Source organism: Barbus barbus (assembly GCF_936440315.1).
Source record: "Barbus barbus genome assembly, chromosome: 38".
Classification (NCBI taxonomy): domain Eukaryota; kingdom Metazoa; phylum Chordata; class Actinopteri; order Cypriniformes; family Cyprinidae; genus Barbus; species Barbus barbus.
The window spans coordinates 19,014,024-19,039,601 of NC_136716.1; the positions used below are offsets into that span (position 1 = coordinate 19,014,024).

Genomic DNA, 25,578 nt, shown 5'->3' on the forward strand with positions numbered 1-25,578 from the left:
AGCGCGCTGGAATTCGAGTCAGACTCAGGAAAAGGGCTCACAGTCCTCCTGTCCCAAGCATTCTCCTCGCTAATGTCCAATCCTTGGAGAATAAGATGGACGATCTTAGAGCCAGGATTAGTTTCCAACGGGACATTAGGGACTGTAACATCCTTTGTTTGTCAGAAACGTGGCTTTCGTCCTCGGTCCCGGACACTGCTGTAATGCCGAGTGATAACTTCTCTGTCTTTCGGACGGACAGAACAGCAGAAGCCGGTAAATCCAGGGGTGGAGGAGTATGTTTCATGATCAACAAGAAATGGTGTGACCCCAGGAATATCTCCATTCTGTCGCGTTCCTGCTCGCCTCATCTGGAACATCTTTCCATTATCTGCCGCCCATTTTATCTGCCCCGGGAGTTTTCATCGGTCATTGTTACTGCTGTGTACATTCCACCACAGGCGGACACTGGCTTGGCTTTGTCTAAGCTTCACGATGTGCTCAGCGGCTACATTAACAAACATCCTGACGCTGCCTTTATCATCGCGGGGGACTTTAACAAAGCCAACCTCAAGCAGGTCATGCCGAACTTTTATCAACATGTATCCTGTCCAACTAGAGGACCAAACACACTGGATCATTGCTACACTCAGTTCAAGGATGCCTACAAAGCCCGCTCACTACCGGCTTTTGGCAAATCGGACCATGCCGCCATCTTTCTAACACCGAGATACAAACAAAGGCTCGTTCAGGAACCTCCGGTGCAGAGAGTAGTGACGCGCTGGTCCTCCCACTCAGAGACTATGCTGCAGGCGGCGCTTGATGACGTCGACTGGGACATGTTCCGGGCGAGTTCTTCTGACGTCAGCGAGTTCACGGATGTAGCATTAAGCTTCGTAAACACGCTAACCGAGCAAGCTACAGAAACAATAACGATAAGGACATTCTCCAATCAGAAACCGTGGGTGGACAGAACAATCCGTGCCGCGGTTAACACACGCACCGCCGCTTACAATGAGGCTCTTCTGTCTGGGAATACGAGCGAGTACAAAGCATCGTGCTATGCTCTCCGACGCGCAGTAAGAGCCGCCAAACACAGATACAGAGAGAGAATTGAGTCTCATTTCCAGCTCAATGACTCTCGACGGATGTGGCAGGGACTGAGGACCATCTGTGACTTCGGAAACAAATCCTCCGCGGAGGTGAGAGCAGATCCGTTGCTGGCCGACGAGTTAAACATCTTCTACAGCCGCTTCGATGGCAACGGCGGCGGCGCGTTTCTGCCGACCAGCGCGTCTGGAAGCAACAGGCAGAGCAGCGATGATCCTGTAATCACCGTGTCGGAGGATGAGGTTCGGAGGGCGCTAAAGAAAGTGAACGTCAGGAAAGCAGCCGGACCTGATGGGATAACCGGCCGTGTTCTGAGGTCCTGCGCCGATCAGCTCGCTGGTTTGCTCACTTCTATCTTTAATGAGTCCCTTGCTACCTCCGTGGTTCCCACCTCATTCAAAAAATCCATCATTATCCCTGTGCCAAAGAACAATAAACCCTCTTGCCTGAATGACTATCGCCCAGTTGCCCTCACATCTATAGTCATGAAGGTTTTTGAGAGACTTGTAAAGAGCCACATCTGCTCCTCCATACCTGATAGTCTGGACCCTCTTCAGTTTGCCTATCGCCCAAACAGATCCACGGACGATGCCATTTCTCACGTTCTCCACTCTTCCCTCACACACTTGGATAGCAACAATGGAAATTATGTAAGGCTGCTATTCATTGACTATAGCTCAGCTTTCAACACTATAGTCCCCATCAAGCTGGCATCTAAACTCACAGACCTCGGCCTAAACTCCTCACTCTGTGACTGGATTCAAGACTTCCTCACCGGCAGACCTCAAGTGGTGAAAGTTGGCCAGTTCACCTCAAACTCCATCACTCTGAACATAGCAGCCCCACAGGGCTGTGTCCTGAGTCCCCTGCTCTACTCTCTCTTCGCTGATGATACTGTGGTTCTGGGCCTCATCTCCAACAACGATGAGACCGCATACTTGGACGAGGTAGAGAGACTCACATCATGGTGCCAGGACAACTGTCTCTCTCTGAATGTGAGCAAAACTAAAGAGCTGATCATGGACTTTAGGAAGAGACAGCAGCAGCCCTACACTCCTCTTACGATCAGTGGGACCCCTGTGGAGAGGGTGAGCAGCTTCAAGTACCTCGGTGTAAACATCTCCGAGAACCTGACTTGGACTACACACATCCAAACACAGGTAAAGAAAGCCAGGCAAAGACTGTACCATCTGCGACAGCTGAGGAAATTCAGGGTCTCACCAGCAATCCTGAAAACTTTCTATTCAGGGACCATAGAAAGTGTATTGACTCAGTGCATCTCAGTGTGGTATGGAAACAGCTCCAATCAGGACTGCAAAGCACTACAGAGAGTTGTGCGCTTAGCTGAGCGCATCTCAGGGTCTGCTCTCCCCTCTCTGCAGGACATCTACCTCAAACGCTGCAAAAATAGAGCTGTCAAAATAATCAAGGACTCAAATCACCCTGGTAACCAGCTATTCACTTTGCTTCCATCTGGTAAGCGCTTCCGTAGCCTGATGGCAAAAACTGAGAGACTTAGGAGGAGCTTCTTCCCCCAGGCCATCAGGCTCCTAAACTCTAACTCTGTGTCATAACATCACTTGACTCCATGTAAATATCACCATATCAATAAGCTATTCATAATTTTTCTCTACCTCATATTGTTATTATATACCCTGTACAACTTTTTTGCACATTATTTTGCACATTCCTCTTAGTACTATTTAAGTCAACAACATACTGACCTGCACATTTATATTTATATTTTTTATCTATCTTTTTATTTTATTCTTTTATTTTATTTTATTTTTTTTCTACTTTTCTTCTCTTAATATTTGTATACTTTATAATTGCATTGTCCTTGGAGCGGACCTGACCTACATTTCACTGCTGGTTATACTCTGTATAATTGTGTATGTGACAAATAAAACTATCTTGAATCTCAGAATATATTGGAAGTTTAACATGAAAGGAAAATTGACACTGTTTTCATGTGACAATTCATCATTCCATGTTATCATGTGGTAGGGTTTCCCAAACTGGAGTTTGGGATTTTGGAACAGTGAGACTTAACTCTGATGTCTTGTCTTGTTGGGGTCACAGCTGGTTGGGAGAAAAACCTTATCATGGAAAAAGAGGTTTTCTGCCAACAGTTGATACTGAAGTCAGTTTATTCAGAGATGAGCAACAAAGAGAAATGCATTGTATTAGTAGTTGTGATCTAGTGTGAGGGCGGCATGTGACCTGCACAAACACAGATAAACAACAGCAATGTTACGTCACATTAATTCTCAATACTGAATCTTTCGTCTGATGCACAGTTGTGTCTTTGTCTTAATGGCAGCTGTTTGCGTGTGTGTGAAAGAGAGTGTGTGACCCCTTTGAAAGACTGCAGAGTGAGTGTTTACAAAGCTGTCTGTCGTTATACCACCACTGTCACTCCAGTGCCAAGTGTCTCATTCACACACAAATAAAGAGACCCTCTCTTTCTTTCACTAGTTTGCTTTGTTCATTCATCTTTATTTATCAGCCTGACATTTGCTCATCATTTCTGTTTCATGTTTTCGATGACCTTCAAATTCAAATGAACTTTTCCTAGCATTGTGTCATTAAAACAATTTCAGCATTGATTCAACAGGGCATGGTTTCTTAATATTCATGGTTTTAGAATTAGAATGAGCTTTTATTGGCAGATGGACTGAATGGATTGCTGTAGGAAAGTAGAGATTTTGTTTCTTTGTTTATCATATCAGTCAGTATTGTTTATTTAATTTTAAATTTTTACATTTAGATTAACTTTGCAAAAATAAAAATTTAATAACAATGTTAAACATAATCTTGAACAAATCTCAGAATGAGCATCCAATTTTATACAGTTGTGTTCCCTAAATTCACTTGTAGCATTTAAAACAATTTAAATGTTTAATGTTTTAATTAATTTGACAAAATAATATATAATTTATTTGTGATAAATCAGGCCTGATCGATCTAATCTGGCCAAGGCAGAAAAAGGGTGAGTCTCATAAGAGAATATTTGTGTCTTGACTCAAATATTATAGTTGTGTTTTAAAACAGAATGCATTTAAGTGTTCAGCTTGTAGCCAAGATAAGCATGCAATGATTAAGCATTATTGGATTCAGCTGAATTCTGTTGAACAGATTTTCTTTGGAATTGTTGGATAACAAATGAATTTATGAGAAAATATTTAACTTTATTGAACCATTAAAATTTTTGTGAACAGACTTGTTCTCTTGTAAGCCAGTGCAAGCTTTTGTTTTGTTGTTTACACCTGTGTTTGAGGTGTGTGCCAGCAGAAACCTTCCTTCCTTCCTTCTCCTGTCTGGTCAACGAGTGATCTTTACTGGAGTACTAATCTGGTTTAGTGACCTCCTCACCATATGTCTGCTTGTTTCCGTATTACTGAATGCTCTGTGCGACAGTGGCACCTGAAGGAGAGTGTCCTTCAGAGTCTTAACTTCTGATCACGGGAAAATGGAGTCCATGTGTTGTTTAACAAAACCACAGATACATCTGAAATAAAAAGCTTGTTTTCCTGAGATCAAGAAACTGTGAGTAAAAATATTTCATATTTAACCAAACCTGAAATTATAAATGTTAATGCAAGATAGAGATGTTCTCATCTTCATTAAATGATCTGTAAGCATAATGGCAATTTCTTTGTATGCATTATTCGCAATTTGAGCTTCAGATACACTTGATCATGTCCTGTTTCTGCACTAATTCCTAAATATGGGTGGGGTGATTTAAGTATGAAGTTCTGCTTCAACCTGCCTGGATTATCACTAGTTAGCACCACCTCCTAGAATGTAGAAGTTAGTTTAAAAAAATAAATTTGGGAGCATTCTGGATTACCTGTTAGTTGAAAGTGTTGAGCAAGGAATAACTTGTGACATTTGCTAAATGTGGTGAGTAAAAGGCACCCACTGCTTCTATCACCACATCACCCATCTGTCTCGGAGGAACTGATCCAGACTAACTGGGAGAAATCAAGAAGCAACACATTGCTTCTGGATTCAGAAAGCCTTTCCAGCAATTTTTTTTTTCATAATATACTGTAACTAATGCATAAATATAAATACACAAATATTTGTATAAATGCACACTTTTATTATAATTCTAAAATTAATTTAAAATGTAAATTTGAAAATGTAATTGACATATATTTTAGTACTTAATTTTAATACATATTTACTATTAATATTATTAAAAATATACAGTAAAAATAGTTTACTAGTAAATGTTTTGAATAAACTGGAAATTCAAGGCATGATTATTTTTGCATATTGTATATGTGAAACAGCTGTGTCATAAAATCTCACAATAATCTTTGAGGATTGTTAAATGTCTAGCTGCAGGACACGTAGACTGCAAGGACATGCCAGTTCTCTGTCTGATGTTCAGACTCGCATTAACTGATTCATCAGCAGGAAATATCCAGCACTCATTGGAATCTTGCTCTGGGATCTCTTTTTTTCCCCCCTCAAAAAATAAAGGAAAGACATACTGTTACTCATTCACTCTTACACACACATCCACAGTTTCTGTGGCTTTGCCCTCATGTCTAAACATGTTCATGTTGGTTCTTCCTTCATTGACAGCAACTCTGCTTATTGAAGTGGTGTGCAGAGAGTGTGCTGATGACTGGAATCCATTTCTGAGTCGAGAAGTCTCTAATTTTCCATTATTTCAGAGGGTGTTGATCAGAACAGCTGATCAGGACATAGGGAAGAATGCAAAACGCCTGAAATCATTTTATCCAGTTAGTGTTCTGGTTTCACTTATTTCCCCTTGTCAAAGCAAGAAATATTCTGAATCTTTTAGAGAAACAATGTATGCATGTGTGTTTGACCCAACAGTTTTTAGCTGATTATAATGGTTATTTAAACACCCTCAGTAATGTTAAGGGTATATTTAAAGTTCACCCTCTCTCGTGAGGCTTAAAGCTTTGATACTCCCTCATATTCTTAAGTTACGTCAGTGCATTCTTTCTGTAACTGACACACATTGGCTGTTTTCAAAATCAAAAGCAGCTGCCTGTCTTCCTAGTCTGTCAGTCACTTTATAGGCAGTACCACGATCAATACCACGACTGAGGTGCCCTTGAGCAAGGCACCAAACCCCCAACTGCTCCCCGGGCGCCGCAGCATAAATGGCCACTGCTCACTGCTCCGGGTGTGTGTTCACGGTGTGTGTGTGTTCACTGCTGTGTGTTTTTTTTATTTTATGTAATGTTGTTTTATTTATATTTAAATGTGTCCTGTATTTTAAACCTTTAACAACATCTAACGCCCAAGTTAATAAGCCAAGTAATAATTTAATGATTAAATTCAATGTAGTTTTTAGCAAGTCTTAAAATGATTATCCATTTTTCATACTGTGCATTAGAATTTCATAATTCATATTCAGTTACAGCAATTGAATTAACACTGCTGTTTAAAAGTTTGGAGTCAAAAAGATTTTTGTTTTGAAAGAAATTAGCAAGCTTGATTTAAATTTATCAGTTTAAGTGACCGGAAGATATTTATAATGTTACACTAAATATCTATTATAAATAAAAAAAAAAATTTTTATAATTTTTTTCATGCATTAAATAATAATTTCTGAAGGATCATGTGACACTGAAGACTAGAGGAATCACAGAAATGAATTACATTTTAAAATATATTAAATGGGAAAACATTCATTTAAAATTGTAATATTATTTCAAAATATTACTGTTTTACGCCTTGGTGAGGATAATGTTTCACAAACATTTAAAAGACTTACCGACCCCAAACCTTTGAACAACAGTGTACATTTACAGAGATCAAATTCATTTTTAATTTTTTTACTTAATACAGGTGCATCTAAAAAAAAAAATATTGTGAAAAACTTAATTTTTTTAAACTTATTTCAAAAAGTGAAACTTTCAGATATTTTACATTCATAACATGTAAAGTAAGACATTTCAAAAGATTTTTTTGTTTTAATTTTGATGATTTTTTTGTTTTAATTTAGATGATTAGATTAGAACATGAATTTATATTTGAGTTTCATTAAACGACTCTTTAATGTATCTCTACAGGATAAATTCAGGGTATCTCTTGTTCTTTGAAACCACAATAATGGAGAAGATTGCTGACTTGGCAATGGTCCAGAAGACAATCATTGACACCCTCCACAAAGAGAGTAAGTCACAGAGGGTCATTACTGAAAGGAGTGGCTGTTCACAGAGTGCTGTATCAAAGCATATTAAATGCAAAGTTGACTGGAAGGAAGAAATTGGGTAGGAAAAGGTGCACAAGCAACAGGGATGACAGCAAGCTTGAGAATACTGTCAAGCAAAGCTGATTCAAACACTTGGGAGAGTTTCACAAGGAGTAGATTGAAGCTGGAGTCAGTGCATCAAGAGTCACCACGCTCAGACATCTTCAGGAAAAGGGCTACCAAGCCACTTCTGAAACAGAAACAACGTCGGAAGCATCTTACCTGGGCTATGGAGAAAAAGAACTGGACTGTTGCTCAGTGGTCCAAAAGTCCTCTTTTCAAATAAATTGAAATTTAGCATTTCATTTGGAAATCAAGGTCTGGAGTCTGGAGGAAGAGTGGAGAGGCACAGAACCCAAGCTGCTTGAAGTCCAGTTTGAAGTTTCCACAGTCAGTGATGATTTGGAGTGCCGTGTCAATGCAGTCAATGCAGCCGTCTACCAGGAGATTTTGGAGCACTTTATGCTTCCATCTGCTGACAAGCTTTATGAAGATGCTGATTTGCTTTTCCAGCAGGACTTTAGCACCTGCCCACAGTAAGTGCCAAAACCACTTCTAAGTGGTTTGCTGACCAAGATATTACTGTGCTTAATAGTGCCTCAGCAGAGCCACAGCTTCCATGCCATTCCTCACTGATGCTGGAGTTTGTGCTAAAGGAGCCCTGACAAAGTATTGAGTGCATAAATGAACATACTTTAAAGAACTTGAACTTTTCTGCTTTGCAAATCCTTTTTTTGATTGATCTTAGGAAATATTCTAATATTTTGAGATACTGGATTTTGACTTTAATGAGCTGTAAGCTCTAATCATCAAAATGAAAACAAACTTTAGAAATGTCTTACTTGTAATGAATCTAAAATATATATGAAAGTTTTACTTTTTGAAATGTTACAAAAAAATGCAGTTGTCACAATATTCAAGGTTTTTGAGATGCACCTGTAATAAAAACTATAGAAAGCTATAGCTATTGACACATTACTGTGGACCTGACAGAGTGCAGGAGAAAAAGGTGCCTGTGTTGCTGCCTGACTAAAAAGTTTTGGATTTTTTTCACCCCCAAATTCTTTGCAGATGTACATGAGTGGATTTCACTTCTTTGACTCAAAACATCATGAATACTCTGTGCCACAGGGGAAGAGCAGTGGTGTGGGTTAACACTAGGCTTTTGTATCCAGTTTTTCCTGCATCATAACAGAAAGATGCTTTACATTTCTGGTCTCTGGTGTTTCTAGTCAAATTAATGCACCGCTTAACAGTTTGCACTTTTTATATTTAGTTATATTTAATTAACTGAGTCAGTGTTTTTTTTATTGAATCAAAGTTAGAATCTATCATGGCGGTGCTTAACGGTTTCTCAGGAAAAAAATGGATTGGATTTTGAGTTTCTTTTAAGGCTGCAGTATTTTGTATTTTACCTTCTACTTTTATCATGCACTGACTCAAACTCAGTCATCTGTGTGCAACATAAAGACAAAATGTCACTTTTAGACACAGTCGTTCACCTGGCAACAACACAAGTCCTGCTGTAACCCCTGTCACCTTTCAGTCGGGTCACCTGTTACCCCGACACTTGAGAGGTCCCGAGAGAGAGTCTCTCTCTCTCTCTCTTTCTTTCTGTCTCTCTGTGTCTCTCTCTCTCTCTCTCTCTCTCTCTCTCTCTCTCTCTCTCTCTCTCTCTCTTCTCTCTCTCCTCTCTCTCTCTCTCTCTCTCTCTCTCTCTCTCTCTCTCTCTCTCTCTCTCTCTCTCTCTCTCTCTCTCACAGCAGACAGAGAGTTCTTTGAGCTTCTGAAACGTGCATTTCAGCTCTCATTTCCTCTCTTTATATTTCTTTGACTCTCGTATTCACTCTCACAGTGGTACTTAATTCTCCATTCAGTTGGGATTGGCTTCATTAGTGTGCTAGATCAATCTCCATTTGTTTATCATGGAGGAGGACTGAGACAAATTCTGGCAGAAACATGCTTGCTTATAAATATTTTCATATGAATTCACATTGTTTCAGGCTCACAAACTTGTATACTTCATGCACGCAGAACTTTATGACTCATCATTGTCTATTAACTTTGGACCGCACAGTCTCCCGCTCAAGGCCTCCACCCCAGTATTGCTCTCATGTGAATGACTTAATGTGTTTTAGAGGGAGTATATAAACACATTTGAGCTTGTTGAAGAAATGTTGTCCAAAAGAGAGGTGAAATCGGTCGCCCTGTTTCTAAGTTATACACATTTATTTAGCCAGTCTCATTAACAATGAGAATCACTATGTACCAGAGCCATGTAACCGAACTATAATTTGTGTTGTATTTATGCTGTCAGTTCTGTTCGCATACACATGGAGATGCTTTTGAATGATTTGTCTCTTATGCTCATCAAAGCTTAATGTTTTGTAGGATCAAAATAAAAAAACAGTAATATTGTGAAATATGCAATTAATCCAGTCTTCAGTGTCAGATGATCCTTCAGATCTTCCAAACAGCTGCATAATACTGTGATTTTAATTTTATTTTTTTCAGGATTCTTTGATGTTATAAATGTTTATACAAATTCAGTTTTTATGTAACATTATAAATATTTTTACTGTTACTTTTGAACACATTGTTGCTAAATAATATATAATATTTATATATATAAATATATATATATATATATATATATATATTTAAATTGACCACAAACTTTTGAACAGTAATCTATGAATGTTCCTTTAAAAACAAAAAACAATAAATGTGTATAATTGAATGTTGACATACAAACAACTAACTTGTTGTTCAGTACTCAAGTAAAAAGTTAATTCAGTTTAGGATTTCATGCCGTTATTTTTCTGTACCGTGTCTGTTTCTCATTCAATTCAAACTTTAAATGCACATTGAGAATGCGATTTCTTTCACCTTGTTGCTGAAGATTCAGCAGCAGTTGTGATGAAAACATGGGGACAACCCTTTAAAGCCAACATGAAATGCCTGCCAACATGATATCTGTTAAGAGAAAAATGCATTTGTAACTCATATGTATCTTAAAACTAATCTTAACGTTTAATAAAAATATATATACTTTGCTTCTGATCCTTTTTCTAAAAAATATATATTGCTAAAATAGTAAATAAATTACTCTTCACAGCCATTTGACTGGGTCAGCAAAAAAACTAAAAAAAAAAAAAAATAGATTGCATGGTATTCCCTGGATACTAATAAATGCGATTTCTTGTTTTCCAAACAGCTGTTCTGACGTCATCAGCTTTCGAGCTCATCACTTCAGAATGTGTAATGAGAAAACATGAAATACAGATCTTTAACAGGAAAGGGCATCCCACAGACAAATACTCTGGGGAACTATAATGACAATATGTTTGTTGTATAGGCCTAGGTGTCATGTTTAATCCATCTCTTTTTTTGCTTGTAATGGTCAGGTGATGAGTGAACATGGAGGCTGGATCGGTGGTGCGTGCCGTGTTTGAGTTCCTTCCCAGTGTCTCTGAAGAACTCCCACTGTTCACTGGAGATGTCATTGAAGTGCTCAGTGTAGTTGATGAATTTTGGCTGCTCGGAATTAAAGATGGAGTCACAGGTAAAGTCCTGCAAGCATTCACATTACATTGTCTGTCTGTGATATTAGTGTTGATATCTTTTCTTTCTTTCTGCCTACAGGCCAGTTTCCCAGCACTTTTGTGGAACCTGTTACAATCCCAAGCACCAAGACAGGAGAGAATCTGTATGTGTGCGTCAATGACTTTAACTCTGTGGATGCTGGAAACTTACCACTAAAGAGAGGTACATAAATTATGCTCTTAGTTATTAAACATGCATGACTTTTATCCAGGTTCATTAAGGCTAATAATACTGCAACAAAGGGAAAAAAATTTAAATTATGAATTATGCTGATGCATAATACACTTTTCATATTATTCCAAACCTGTATGACTTTCTTTATTCATGTAACAATTCAAAGACATAATGGAATAATGATAATGAGACTTTGGGCATTCAGCATTTTTGGAGATTGTGAAGTAAAAAGCAGTATAAAAACAAAGCAGAAAAGTCTTTGCATCTCAAAAAGCTATGGTTTCCAGAAGACATTTGTGTTTCACATAAGATCATGCAGGTTTGGAATATGAGGGTGATTTTTGTTTCATAAATTATGACAGAATTTTTATTTTTGAACCAGATGTTGCTTTAACATGAAGATGTTTCATCTATACATAATGTTAAAATTTTAGATAGGTGATGAGTTAAATCTCTTTGTACTGTCATTTTCTCTTTCCATCAGCATAAATTCTGCTTGCTCAGAGTGACGTAATGTCATATATGAGAGGTATATTTCATTTTATATAGTAGATAGTAGAGCCCTAGATCGTAGATCACCTTTACTGTAGCCACAGAAACAGAGAAAACACTTTAAAAGAGGATTCAGAGGTAGTTTTTGTAGATCAAAATGTTAATCAAAAATGAAAGCTCTGGGTCATCAATCATATTTATTCCTGATGTATCCAGTTTATTGTCTATTTTTGGTCCACATTAGTCTATATCCGGGTTCCTCAAATCTTTCCCTGGAGGTCCAATCTGCTGCAGAGTTTAGCTCCAACCCTGATCAAACTCACCTACCTGCTATTTTCTAATGATCCTGAAGACTCTGATTAAACTGCAGGAATGGTCCAGATTTGAGGATCCCTGGTCTAAATCATCAGAGCTTTCAGAAGCGCTGATCCCAAGTCACCACTAGAGGTCACTAGTTGTGTTTATATTGTGTAGAATAAATGATAGTCATAATCCCAAAAGGTAATACAAAAAATTATATTTTTGTATTACTTATCTGTTATTTCCTATCTGTTCTGTAATGTTTTTTCTTCTTTTCGTTGCTTACTTGGAACATGTTTCTTTGTGTTGATGTTTTGTATGTTACATGTCTGTTTATGTTTTATATTGCTTTAGATGTTTGTAGTAGCCAGTACTGATCTAATGCGGAAACTGTTATTTGTCCAGCACACACTTCCTTTATTTTTATGTGAAAAACACAACTGGATGAATTTAGTTTCCCCTATCATGTCAGTGGGGATCATATACGCTGTTCAAGTTTATGAGTTGAACACAATGGGAGGCGGAGCACGTCTGTGTGGAATGTGGCCCTTGTGACCCTAATGGACATTCTGGCTCCTGTTGATGTGTATATGTGTGTGTGTGTGTGTGTTTGCTAAGTGAAACTGACCACACCAGTGACTTTACTGCAATGCAAACTGACTTGAGGTCAGAGCAGAGGTGAACGTCACACGGGTCTAACGCTATTTACAAGGACAGCATAAAGAAATACATTTTGTCTTTTGCCCTGGCTGTGAATGTTACTCTCCTGCTAGTTAAAAAATTCATTTACAATTAATGCATTTAGCAAATGCTTTAGCTTGGATGCAATTTGGAACAAATATGCTAGTTATGCAAATAAAGTATTATCTCATACAAATAAAACTAATACAGTTAATACAAAACATAATCCACCTAAATCCTTTTTATAAAGTCAACAGATTTTCTCAATGATCATTTTAAGCTTGACAGAAGTCCTTATGTCCTCATATGGAGAGGAAGTTGTTTACACTGTTTGGGTGTGAGGAAAGTAAAATGCGTAATTCAGCTGGAGACACTATTAGTTGAGGGTGACGAAGGCCACTGTGGTTGTCAGTCAAAGGAGACAGCTCAACTGTTGGTCTGTGAACACATGCAGATGGTCTTCTTTTGCAACTTGCTCTTTTTTTAGAGTCTAGTGTCAATAACATTTAAATATATGAATAGAGTATTCAGACTTATTTTCCGAGAATGTGGCTTTTAAAGAAATAGTTCACCCAAAAATTATTGTGTCATTCCAAACCTGTATGAGTTTCTTTTTTTCCTTATGTTGAACACAAAAGATATTTTGAAGAATACTGGTAATCAAACAGTTGATGGTCTCCATTGACTTCCATAGTATTTTTATACCTACTATGGATGTCAATGGGGACCAGCAACTGTTTGGTTCTTCAAAATTCTTCAAAATATCTTCTTTTGTGTTCAACATAAGAAAGAAACATGCAGCATTTTGAATGACATGAGGGTGAGTAAATGATGACAAAATGTAAATTTTTGGGTGAAATACTCCTTTAATTACTGTACTGGAGGTGCTATAAGAAAAAATACACTTATTTTAATACTTATTATATTGATACTAATTACCTTGATTATCTAGTCATTATCTCTTTTTAAATGCTTATTAATTTACTTATTTTGATTTAGTCAACTGAACTGACATGAAATGGCCTAGATGCTGCCTTTGCATAAAACAACAATAAAACATAAATTAATTTAAGAAACACTCTATATAGACTAAGTAAATGTATCTTGTTTTTAGGATTTTTATATATTTTTTTATAATAGAAAAAAACTATCAAACTCAGTAAGAAGGCAGCAAGAAGTTTTGCAGTGTTTCTCTAGATATTAGCAGGGATAAGCTGCAGAGGTTTCATTAACATATGCTGGAAGTCAGCCAGAACAGTTTTGCAGTAGTTTCAGCAATTTATTTTTATTACCAGTATTTTTGTTGAAGATATTTCAGTCTTTGTTATCCTGATGCTTATTTTCTACTCTTCTCTCCTGCTGTAGGTGATGTAGTTGCTGCTGAAAGCAGTGTGGATGCTGTGGGGATGAGAGGGCATAATGCATGGGGCTCACGTGGGGTCTTCCCCATCTCTTGCGTTAAAGTGCTGGAGCTTTCCGGGCGATCCAGGCAGCTGTCAGAGCGCAGCGCGGCTGCCCAGGCCTCCGAGCTTCCCCCACATGCACTGGGCCAGGCCCGTGCCCTCATGAGCCTTCATGCCCAGCTGGACGAGGAGCTGGACTTTCGCGAGGGGGATGTCATCACCATCATAGGCCTGCCAGAACCTGGATGGTTCCAGGGAGAGCTGGACGGCAGGACGGGAGTTTTTCCTGAGGGCTTTGTGGAGCTGCTTTGTCCTCTGCGCTCACCTCTGGAGGAACCTGAACCTCAGACCCTACAACAGTATCTGGTTTACAGTATGGAGGAAGAAGAGAGGAGGGAGAAGGAAGAGAGGGATGAGGAAAATCCAGAAATGGAGATTCAACCACAGCAAGAGGAAGAAGAGGAGGAGGAGGAGGAAGAGGGAGCTATATATGGTATTGCGCTTTATGAATTCCGGGCACTTGAACCTGGTGAGCTGGACTTTGATGTTGGTGATAGGATCCGTATCCTCACCACGTTGGAGGACGGATGGTTGGAGGGGCAAATACATGACAGAAGAGGAGTTTTCCCTCATCGATTTGTCAAGATGGAAGGGCAGCTACAGGTTGTCCCACAAAGCGAGACTTTAATTTGTGAACCTGAGAGAGAAGAAGAGCGTTACACTCCTGATTATACCTCAACTCAGCAAGATTGCACAGTGCCAGAATATGGGCAGGAGTGGGCTACTCAGGAAGACCACACAGTTTGGGACCTAGATTACTTTGAGCGTCGGGAGGAGGAAAGAAAAGATGAGCATGTGCACTACATGCAATCCGATCAAAGTTCTCAAGGGAGAGGAACGACTCAAAATCAATCACAGGTTCATCTGCAAGAAGTAAGGCGAGAAAGACCCCCACCCCCTCACACGCAACCCCACAGGGCGGGTAGCTCAGTCCAAAGTACCAGAACGGGCAGCCCCAATCTGGGTAGACCCGAGCTGCCCCCTAGGCCGAGTCTACATGCCCTCAGCAACCGAAAATACAGCACCAGTTCTCACACCAGTTTACGAGAACCTCCCCCAGCACCCATCTCAAGAAAACAAAGTCTAAATCCACCCACCAGAACCTCACCTAATTCCACCTGGACAAGAAACAGTGGTAACTATGCATCTCATGACAGCAGAAACCCCTTCAACAGTAAAATTTCTGCTGAGACGAGCAGGCAGAGAAAGTTAACTCGACACGCAAGCGTCAATGATGCGGACCTAATGTCCGGTGGCCTCAGCAACCACTGGCCATGGCCTCAGGAACAGGGTTCAAATGGGTTACCGACGTCTCGGACACTGGAGACTTTGGCTGTGTCAGCTGGGGATCTTGAAGCCAAGCTTTCTCAGCAGCTGATAGAGTTTGAATGCAGCTTGCCAGGTCGTGGCAATGGAGCCACAGAACAGAGCCGATGGGAGGAGGTTAGTGGTGGAAGGGGCAGTAAAGTTTCTCGTTACTTCTCCATTTTGGACCACAACAATGAGAACGACATAATCCGTGGCTTCTCCCATTCCCCGATGGAACGTTTGTTGCCCACCTCTTCCTCTCCCTCTGGCTCCGCCTCCTCCTCTCTGGAAAGGCGGAAAACGCTACGCCCACCTCCTCCTAGACCGCGGGTCCTTAGGCCACCAGCACCTACAAACTCACATTGTCCTCAAACCAATGGACGCATTGCTCCTCAGCCTTACAAACCCGCACGTCCAGCGCCGCGCCCCCCTCCTCCATGCCCACGTACCAACGCTGTGATGCCAGGCCCCCCTCCACCCACCTCCAACCCATTCTATAACTCACCGGAAGAGAAAGAGATTGTTGAAGAGGTGGAAGATGCAGAGGATGCTCTAGAGATGGAGAAAGAAATGGAGAGAGAAAGAGAGAGGGAACAGGAGCAATACAGGTTACTCTTGAGGTTGGAGGAGGTGGAAAGAGACATTGATATGTATTCTCACACAGCCCAGGAGCTGCAGGCCATGCTGGAAGAAGAGCAGGATGAGACTTCGAGACAACAGGCTCTTGAGAATCTGGAATTCTGCACCTACACCATGGAGACGCTGACCCTGGAACAGCAGCAGCTACAAGGTAGTCACAAATTTCTCCTTTTATTCTCTGTATATGTGTTGTGTTTTTACCACTGTTACAGATACAGATTACATTCAGTATCTGATATCTAATATTTATTATTTATTTGTTCGTTTGTTCATTCTAAATTAGGAAACATGCAGCGTTTAACATTATTATTATTATTATTATTATTATTATTATTATTATAAGTGATGCATGTTTCCCACTTGTTTCTCTCTAGGTAATAATTGGTTTATGTCTGTTTCTTGACAATAATAATAAGGCAGCGGCTATTTGCACTGTGTAAATAGCGATAGATGCTATTTACACTAAGTGAAAATAGCAGTATTTTTTTAACGATATGCTATTTACACTAAGTGGAAATAACTATAGATTCTATTTACACTATGTTAAAATAACAAGCTTTTCTGCTATTTATACTACTTATTGCAAATATATTGCAATCATCTACACCTCAGTATTGTAGTACATTATAAAACAGTATGCAATAATAATGTATTGAGTATAAATTATAGGTTTAATTCAAATTATTAAATGGATGCCACCTTATTGGGACAATAAAGCCCTCCCTGCACCTACCCTAACTCAACCCGATACTTTTATTTTAAACTTTTTGATTATTTCCTTAATTTCTATTGAAAATAAATGCCTTTCTGATGCAATATGAGATTTGAAAAGGGAGAAAAAAAAAGTTTGGCAGAAGGCGGACTCAAACTTGGGTCGATTGCGTCACAAAGTATGCGCCTAACCATCTACGCCACTGAAACTGATGCTGAATTAGCATCTTTTTTTTTTGTGTTGTTTAACCCAATCACGCGTTAGTGGGCGGAGTTAGCGTAAATAGCTTTTGCCAACAAGGCGGGCTATTTGCACTTAGTGTAAATAGACACTCCGTAATTATAATGCCAAGAAGAAGAAATTATTAGATAGTGACGACACAAGTGACAAAAATGCGTAATAATAATATAAATAATAGTTATAATAATAAAAAATATGACAAATATTTTATTATTAATAAACATAATAATAATTATTATTATTAATAATAATAATAATAACAGTAACAATGATAATAAAATATTGTTGTTGTTGTAGTTAATAATAATAAGGAAATGGGCAGCAAGTAGAGTCAGTGGATTCTTTAACCTTCCTGAGAATTAGTATTTCCACATAAGCCACTTCTATTTGTTTTATGCTGGTCACACTCTCTGACAAAACAGAACAGGAGCTCATATCAATTCTAGAAAACAACTTGTCAGCTGCTGGTTGTGTTTTGATTTGAACAACTGGATATGTAGATTTGCATATCAGCATTCTTGCTTGTGCAATATCCACAAAAATCAGCCACTATCCACTTTTGAGGTCAAATTATATCTTGAACGTTAGAGGTGTTCCCGATGAGTGCTTTCGATATGCCACTGAAACGTCACCCGAGACAAAGTTCACTGTACTGGGCGTGTCGATACTTTTATATATGTTGAAATTCTCCATACTGTGTCTGTCAACATAACTTATTTACTAGGAAGTCTGTCATCTATATCAATATGAATTGGCTGTTTTGCTCACATCTTCTCAAAGATGTTGTCAATTATATTACGGTACAATCGAAATTAGGAATTATAACCCTCCATTCTTCTAATGCTTTCTTAGCAATGTTATGTAATATTCAGCAGTTTCTCATAAATGGTCTCTGCTTGACCTTCACACCCTAACCAGGGAATAGAACACACCCAGGCATAGGCCTGAACACATGATAGGCGGACCTTTTTCATAAAGGGTAGAAACCACTTTGATTCTCAAAGTGGAAAGAATCAGTAGACAGTGGCACTGGGAGTATCATGTCTTTGCACAACATTTGTCTGACGTGAGTTATTGTGGCCATGATTCACTGTACAGTAGAACATCATGTATTCCCTCTGTGCCAGATCTCAGCACTAAAATTTCCACCCTAAGATTGAGAGGCTGTGTTTGCACAAACTTTATCCACAAGTAACAGTTTCGCCCCTAATAGATTGTCTGATTTATATGTAGTTATAATTTAAAAGGTATTACTTTATAAATGTTTTAGCATGGGTATATTACCTATGTGTGGAATGCTGGTCTTGTTGGCAACACTTTTCCCATGTACATATGAAATACATGGCCTCTTTGCACCCGTGTTCTTGCTCTCTTTCTCTTGCTATCTATCCCTACATTCTCTCTGCATGTCCCTTACTCACAGAATCACTGTCTCGGTTCTCCTCCTGTTTTTTGGTATAATAGTGGACATTACCATAGTAATCAAGCCTTTTTTGGAATTCATGGACCGCAGTAGTTTTAGAGCCAGACTCTGGAGCTCTCTGGTTCAGCCTGTGGTGCGTCTCACAGCCCTTTTTGGCCATGTTCTTAGAACCAGAACCACACATGCACCAGGTAAGACTTAAGCTGAGATGGAGATGGGTTGTGTGTGTATTTCTTAGTATGTGGTATTACAGAGTTTTAAAATAACTTTTTTTCCCTTTTCATATCAGATTGCTTTTGTAGTTAGACACTATTTCATAGCCAATACAGTGAATTATGTTTTTTATTAAATTTTTGGCTTTGTGTTTTTGTGGTCCCAGCACGTGACACTATTATGTATCACATACACTGTTTGCACACAGCTGTGTACACATCTTGCTTGATAAGTGTAACCTGCTTGCTAGTCACAGCCATCTGTTTTCAAGTATAAGGGACAAGGAATTTGGTTTGAAACTTGGATCGGTTTTAGATTTGATAACAAGTCAATTTTAAAGCAAGGAGCTGCATCAGTGGCTCGCCAGGAGTGATTATCAGGCATAGTGATGCATGCCTTTGGTTTGGAGCACTGCCCAAGTCCAACTGAGCATAAGTTTTCTGACGCCTGTATGTCTTGGACTAACTGAAGTGGATTGGCGCAACACTGTTTGTGTATGTAGTTGAATCAACTTTAATTCAAAATTCTTTATTCCTATTAATGATTCTTGCTTCTTTGTTTTTGCTTTTTACACTTACTCTACACAACTACATTTTCAAATCAAAATAATTTTTATGGATTTTAATCATTTATTTACACTGCGCAGTAAATTTTTTTAGGTTTTCAATTAGGGCTGGACGATATGATCTGAATACAAAATTTCAATTAATTGAACATTTTACCTCAATTAATGAATGTTTATTTATTTATTTTTGTCCTCATAGTTCACTAAAGGTGGGAGATATTTTTTTCTAATCAAAAGTGCATTTCTTTGTGATAAAAATAATTTTTAAAATAATTGAAGGAAACAAACTATTTATGGTTATTAATTGAATATTTCAAACAATTGGAATCAAAGCACACATTTCTTGAAATGAAAAAAGTCACATTTCAGGTTTAATGTAAAAACGATAATTTCACATTAAAAATATGTAAAAAGCATATTTTTATACTGCTTCTGTTGCTCAGATGACTGTGTTTGAGCTCTCCTCTATGCTGCTTACATGCCACTAGCTGGACAGAAATCACGTCATGTGACCACATGCAGTAGCATGTTTTTAAGGGGAAAGTCAAGGTTGCGAATTCAGGTTGCTGCTGTGGGTTGTTGTTTTTTTTGTCGGTTTTTTAAACAAAGTGATCAAATTGAAATAAATTTAATTTAATTTCTGTTACTTACTTAATTGTCCAGTCTTATTTTCAGTGCTTGTTAGAATAGCAATGTGTGTCATATTGAGTCATTGGGTGTCATTAGCATCATTTCCTTGAGTGTTTCTCTTTATTCATTTACCAGAGTGTGTGTGTGTGTGTTGTTTCCACATTTATCATAACAGGGTGTGTTTCTCAACAGGGAGGGTAGAAACAATGGTTATTTATTGTTACAGTGCAGGGAGTCAGTCAAGAGCCTATCAGCTATGGAGTTGTACTCGCTGAACAGCGGTTTTCTGTTGGAGGGAGGAGACGAGCTCCTTATTTCATCATCTCTTCTAGAATGGAACAAAAAACAAAACTGAATTTTGGAGTAAGATAGGATTAGAAGTTATTTGAAACTGTATTGGATAAGAAAGAGAGAAAGAAAGGGAGAGAGAAAAAAGAGAGAAAGAGAGAGAGAGAAAAAAGAAAGCAGTTTTGGGGCTTATCAGACCCACAGGCTCTTATATTTTTCATGTATCATTTTCTTTCTGGGAGCTGTTCTTTCCATACTCCTGTTGTTGGAGGAAAGACACAGTTGTGATTTTAGTTTTGACAGGCTCATTTATGAGTGTATTTATGATTGAGTGTCCCGTTCTAGCCTTCTGTTGCCCCTTCCACAGCCCTTGTTCTAATTGGGATCTGTTTGGGTGCTCGTAAAAAGCATCAAGAGCTCATTTGTGTCCTGGATCTAATCTCCTGCTCCCTGCTTTTCTGTGCCTGTCTCATGCACGAAAGCCTATTCAGGTTAACAGAAGGCTCTTTTAAAGAGCTGTATGATCCCATCGCCTGCTGGAAAGGCTGTGAGTGATTGGATGGAATGCTATTCTAAAAACAAAGATGAGAAGAGTGGCATGCGAGACCTGTGTCCTCACCTCTGTCACGAGCATGCATCTGAATGCTTTGTTGCGGTAATTACTTTTTGAGTCCTGTTGTATTCTCTGATAGATTCCAAGTAATCAAAATGTATGAAACAGACACTCATTGAGGGACAGTGGCTGTCTTGAATGCTTTTGATCCACAGGTTTGTCTGTGTCCAAAATGAGATTCATAAGTTTGTCTCCCCAATGCCAGGACATTAAGAGCCATTAACTACAGACCAATGTTTAAAACTCCTTAAGGACCTTCTTCATAAGGATCTTCTACATACCTCTCTGTGAACCTAAAAGCAGATTTTAGAAATAAATGTATGAAACGTGTTTTTGACGCAAGGCACCAGGTGCATCTTTGAATGTGAGTTCAGTGCCATTTCAAAGGGTTGTACTTCTGTAAACAAAGTAAAACTCCATTACACAAGAGGAATGTTGCTCCTGATGTCTGTGAAGTGAAAAACAACATGCACAGAGTTTCGGTCTGCCCCATGTGAAGAAATGTGAGATCTTAAACACTGATTATCAAAATAGCAAAGTTTATAAAGAATAGACAACAAGCCATCAGACCCACAAAATCTCTTATTCTCACTTTCTTTTCAGCCTTAACTGGAGCAATATTTTGTATTTTAATATCTTAAGAAGCTGTAGCAAAAAAACTTTCTTGTTCTCTTTTACTACATTTTCAATTTACTAGTATTTGTTTTCATTGACACATTCTCATAGTATCAGAATCATAGTACTGTGTACTGTTTTGTCTTTTTGTAGAGGGGAGTGATCTACTATACTGAAGCACATGAATAGCATTTTTTTTCTTTGCATGAAAAGATGCCCTGGCCTGTGAAACCAGGGGCGGCCCTTAACAATGGTTCATTGTGCAGTTTGCAGGCACTCGACAGTGCACGGCCCTCTTTGGAATAATCGGCCTGTGTCCAACTTTCCCAGGTCAGCTTGTTGAAACATGAAAGTAGAAGATTGTGGCATTCATGGGAACATTGCTACTCTGAAACGTATGATAGCAAGTTAGAACAGATACAGCATTGATTCTGCTTTTGACAGAACATTCAGTGTGTAAGCATATACACCTGCTAAAAACACAAGCAGAAACTGTGAAATAGTACAGCTTCAAGATCCCTGTTCTAGTTACACAACAGCCTAAAAAGAGCCTTCAAGGAGCATATACAGCTTTGCTCATGAGTAAGTTTAAAAACACCACAGAGAAGTCTGTGGAATGAAAGAGGATAATGCCCCTCCTCTTTTGTGATATCCAGCCTGTGTTTTCATGCAAACAGAGACTTCAGCCAATCACAGCCTCCCTGTAATCCATTCATGTGACTACGTTCAATGATTAACCCTAAATGCCCCCCCTTTGCCTCCTCTCCGTTGTTGCTTCTTCCCTCCCCCACCTCCTTCCCTCTTTTCCTCCTATTGGCTGGGTAGGCGGAGAGAGAGAGAGAGAGAGATTGAGTTTCTCAGGTCTGAACCAGACAGTCCTGTTCAGTCAGCCGTCGTTGAAAGAGAGTTATAGTGAGACCGAGAGTTTGAGCATGCCTGACAGGAGGAGTCATCTACATCTAGACCTGGAATGTGAAATCTGGGAAGCTAACACAGCTTGCCCTGTTTGTGGACTCTCACGGCCATTATGAAGGGACAGGTGGTCTTAGGACACCCTATGCCATTTGCCCCAGTGCTCTGGGACTTCAACAGGCCTCCTCCCAAGAGAGGTAAGAGTGTCGAGGAATTGGTGAGTGAGGGCTGGGAGAAGGAGAGATGCATACAAATGCTGCATTTTCAACAACAGCAAGGACTTCAGCAGCAGTCAGTCATGTGCCCTCAGGACTTCAGACCCGCGCCGGGACACTGGGAGCACCAGGCCTACCTCGGAGAAGCCAATGGGTACCGTCAACAATGCTGGGAATATGAGGACTGGGACAAGGTTCCATACCGAGAGGTCCCTCCACAACAGTTCTTCTATCAATCCCCAGAAGCAGTGTACCAGGAGCCGAGGAAGCCACAGGAGTGGACAGGCAATCACGGTTTCTATCAGCATCCGGAAGAACTGGATTACTCTGACCACAGAGATTTTGCACAGAGCCCAAGGGGTAAGGAACGTCCTGACTATGTGACCCAGTACAATTCTTGGGAATCCGATGAGTACTGTGAGAGACGAGAACCTTACAGTCGCAGAGATCGGTATGCGTATAGTTTTGACCGCGATAACCAGGACTACAGTGATAAAGAGCTTGATAATTACAGAGATGGGGACCGCAGGGGCCGGGATTACTATGACCATAAAGAGCTGGATAAGTATGACCGTTATGGCCGCAGAGACAAGCGCTATGACAGTAAACATCAAGAACATTACGACTCCAGGAAAAAGGACCGGTACAGATATAGAGAAACAGACCACTATGACTCCAGAGAAAATTACCAGTATGAGCGCTTTGATCGTAGAGAGAAAGACCAGAGTGATGACAGAACTAGGGACCGCTATGACCGTAGTTACTGTGAGGAGGGCCGCAGGAGGGGTGACCGCTACCAGTATAGAGACAGGGATTCAATCAACCGAAGAGACTACGACCGGTATGCAGAAAGGAAGGGAGATTACTATGACTACAAAGAAAAGGTGAAGATCCACAGTGACTTTAGGAAAGATGACTACTTTGACTGTAGAGAAAGAACAGGAGAAAGGGACTTCTCTAAACTAGATGAACAGGAATGGTACGAACGTAAGAAAGGTAACCACTATGACCTCAAACCAAGAGACCGGTATGATTACAGAGAAAATGGCCAGTCTGAACAGAGGGACCGTTTTGAACCTAAAGAAAAAGACCCTTATCAGTACAGAGAGGGTGATCAACGTGATTACAGAGAAAAAGATGATCGAAACTCCTGGAAAGATGAACGTTATGATAGCGGTGTTAAAGACTGCTATGAAGACAAGGGTTGTGAGAGTGATGACCAGAAAAGCAGGGAGCGTTGCAGAGATGTAAGGTCAAATTCCTTAGAACAGAGACAAGAGTCTGACCACAACAGTGGAAGACACTACAAGGAATGGGAAAAGGATGTTTATCAAAAGCAGACACTGAAGGAGAGACGGTTGTGTGAGCATCCTGTTAAACTCAGTTATGACCACAAGGACCAATTCAGTGATCGGCCAGGTTCAGGAAAAATGGATTTGGAAGGTCAAGGCCGGATAAGGAAGCCTGTTTACGTGGGTTCACTTGACAGGAACAGCTTCTATAGGAAGACAGCACCTAGCTCTCTCAGGAAGTCAGAGTTTGCCACCAACAGGAAAAAGAAACAAGGTAAAGCACATTAGTACCAGCAGAACATCCAGTACTATGGCAATAAATCTGAGGGTCAAAACACACCTTGAGGTGGCTGTGGGTGTGTTTTAACATAACAGAACAAGTCAGCTAACAATAGATAGTAATAATGTCCATATGGATATCACTTGAGGTTAAAGCTCTCTTTTGACCTTGTCCTAGAGCTCTGCTTTAGGACATCTCCCAATCAATTCAGGAAATACCAAAGGTGCTGATTGTGCTGTCACCATCTTAATGCATAGGTATGCATGTCTGTGAGACTGCCTATTGAAGCTGTCAGTGTGGAGCAGTGTGGTGTTTCACTTTTTTTTTTTTTTATTCTTAGAGGTGAACTTGGAAACTTAAAGGGAGGGGGGAACTGGTCCAACAGGTTTTGTTGTCAGGTTTTGTTGTCCCCCTCGTTTTCTGTCTTCCCTCCCTCCACTTTTCAAACATTTTTCTTTTGTTTGACAACCACTGAATATTCTATGATGCCACAACTTCAGACAAAGAACAAAAACAACAATACAAAAAATAATGCACCAAAACGTTCAAAGCCTAGAAGTACTATTTTGCATCAGGATTTCAAAATCCCTTTTGCCATGAGCTTTAAATTGGCCTCATTTAGACATTTAAGCTACATTTGTTTGAAAGTGCAATACATAACAATTTTTAATATAATATTTATTTTATATTTTTCATGTTTTCAAGGAAAACATTTGCAAAAATATTTTTTGTATTTAGATGTTTTCGTCATATTATATTTTCATATAGTTTAGCATGTCAATAGTTAAATGAACTGTTTACTCTGCCTCCATACCTGTATCTAACATAATGTTGATACTAACACTTCTACTAAATTAATAAATGTTTAAAGAAAAGTTAGTTGACAACAAAGTTAATAGTTGAAAAAAGTTACCACTTGGTTTGTGTTTTTGTTTTTTAATGCAATGACACTACATACATCTTAAGTATGCCAATTACTGTCCAGATTTTTTGGGGTCACTCTATAGACTTCATGCCTCAGAGAAACAAGTGCGTGGTCATTTTTAGAATTTTGTCTTAGAACTTCTGTATATTCCTATAGCATTGCTATTAGCTGGTGAAGTGGATTTACTTATTGTTTAGTTAACGAAAGTTATAATGTGCATTGTAATCGTCGAAGCGGACGTCAGTAGACTGATGATTTTAAAATGAGTGGTTCATTTTATAAATTGTTACGGCCTTACATACTGGTTCTAGGTCTATATTTGTACCATCTACTCTACTACTTCAGGTTTCACTGACAGTCAAGAATGAATGGCCTTCAGTTATAGCAGCTTCACCAGTGCTTTTACGCATGAGGTGGCACTGTTATTGTTGTCAGTGATTGGTGATGGGTTCTTGCCATAGGTGTCTCAGTGGGACATACGTCTGGCTTGTGTCATGTCTGACACAGAGCAGGTGGTCAGTTCAGCCCAGGGTAATCCTCTATAGCCTAGTGCTCCAGTCAGCACCTCGGTGTGGAGGAGGAGGAAGAGAGACTCCAGGGGAAATCTCTGGGACTAGGATGTGCCTGGTACCAGAACCCCCCCCCCAATCCATATA

General features: G+C 39.4%; 1 protein-coding gene across 3 annotated transcripts in view; it reads left to right on the top strand.

Moving 5' to 3' along the window:
* The window catches only part of LOC306857790 (dynamin-binding protein-like), a 51,992-nt gene that overhangs the window by 8,499 nt on the left and 17,915 nt on the right, over positions 1-25,578 (top strand). For 2 of the 3 annotated variants that reach the window (XM_079397943.1, XM_079397944.1), the window contains exons 2-4: positions 10,744-10,901; positions 10,982-11,104; positions 13,955-16,150. In XM_079397943.1, coding sequence (XP_079254069.1) covers positions 10,757-10,901; positions 10,982-11,104; positions 13,955-16,150 — 2,464 coding nt within the window. In that variant the 5' untranslated portion in view covers positions 10,744-10,756. Of the gene's footprint in view, positions 1-10,743; positions 10,902-10,981; positions 11,105-13,954; positions 16,151-22,157; positions 23,992-25,578 lie in introns of those variants that run through there. The other variant, XM_079397945.1, reaches the window with a different exon arrangement.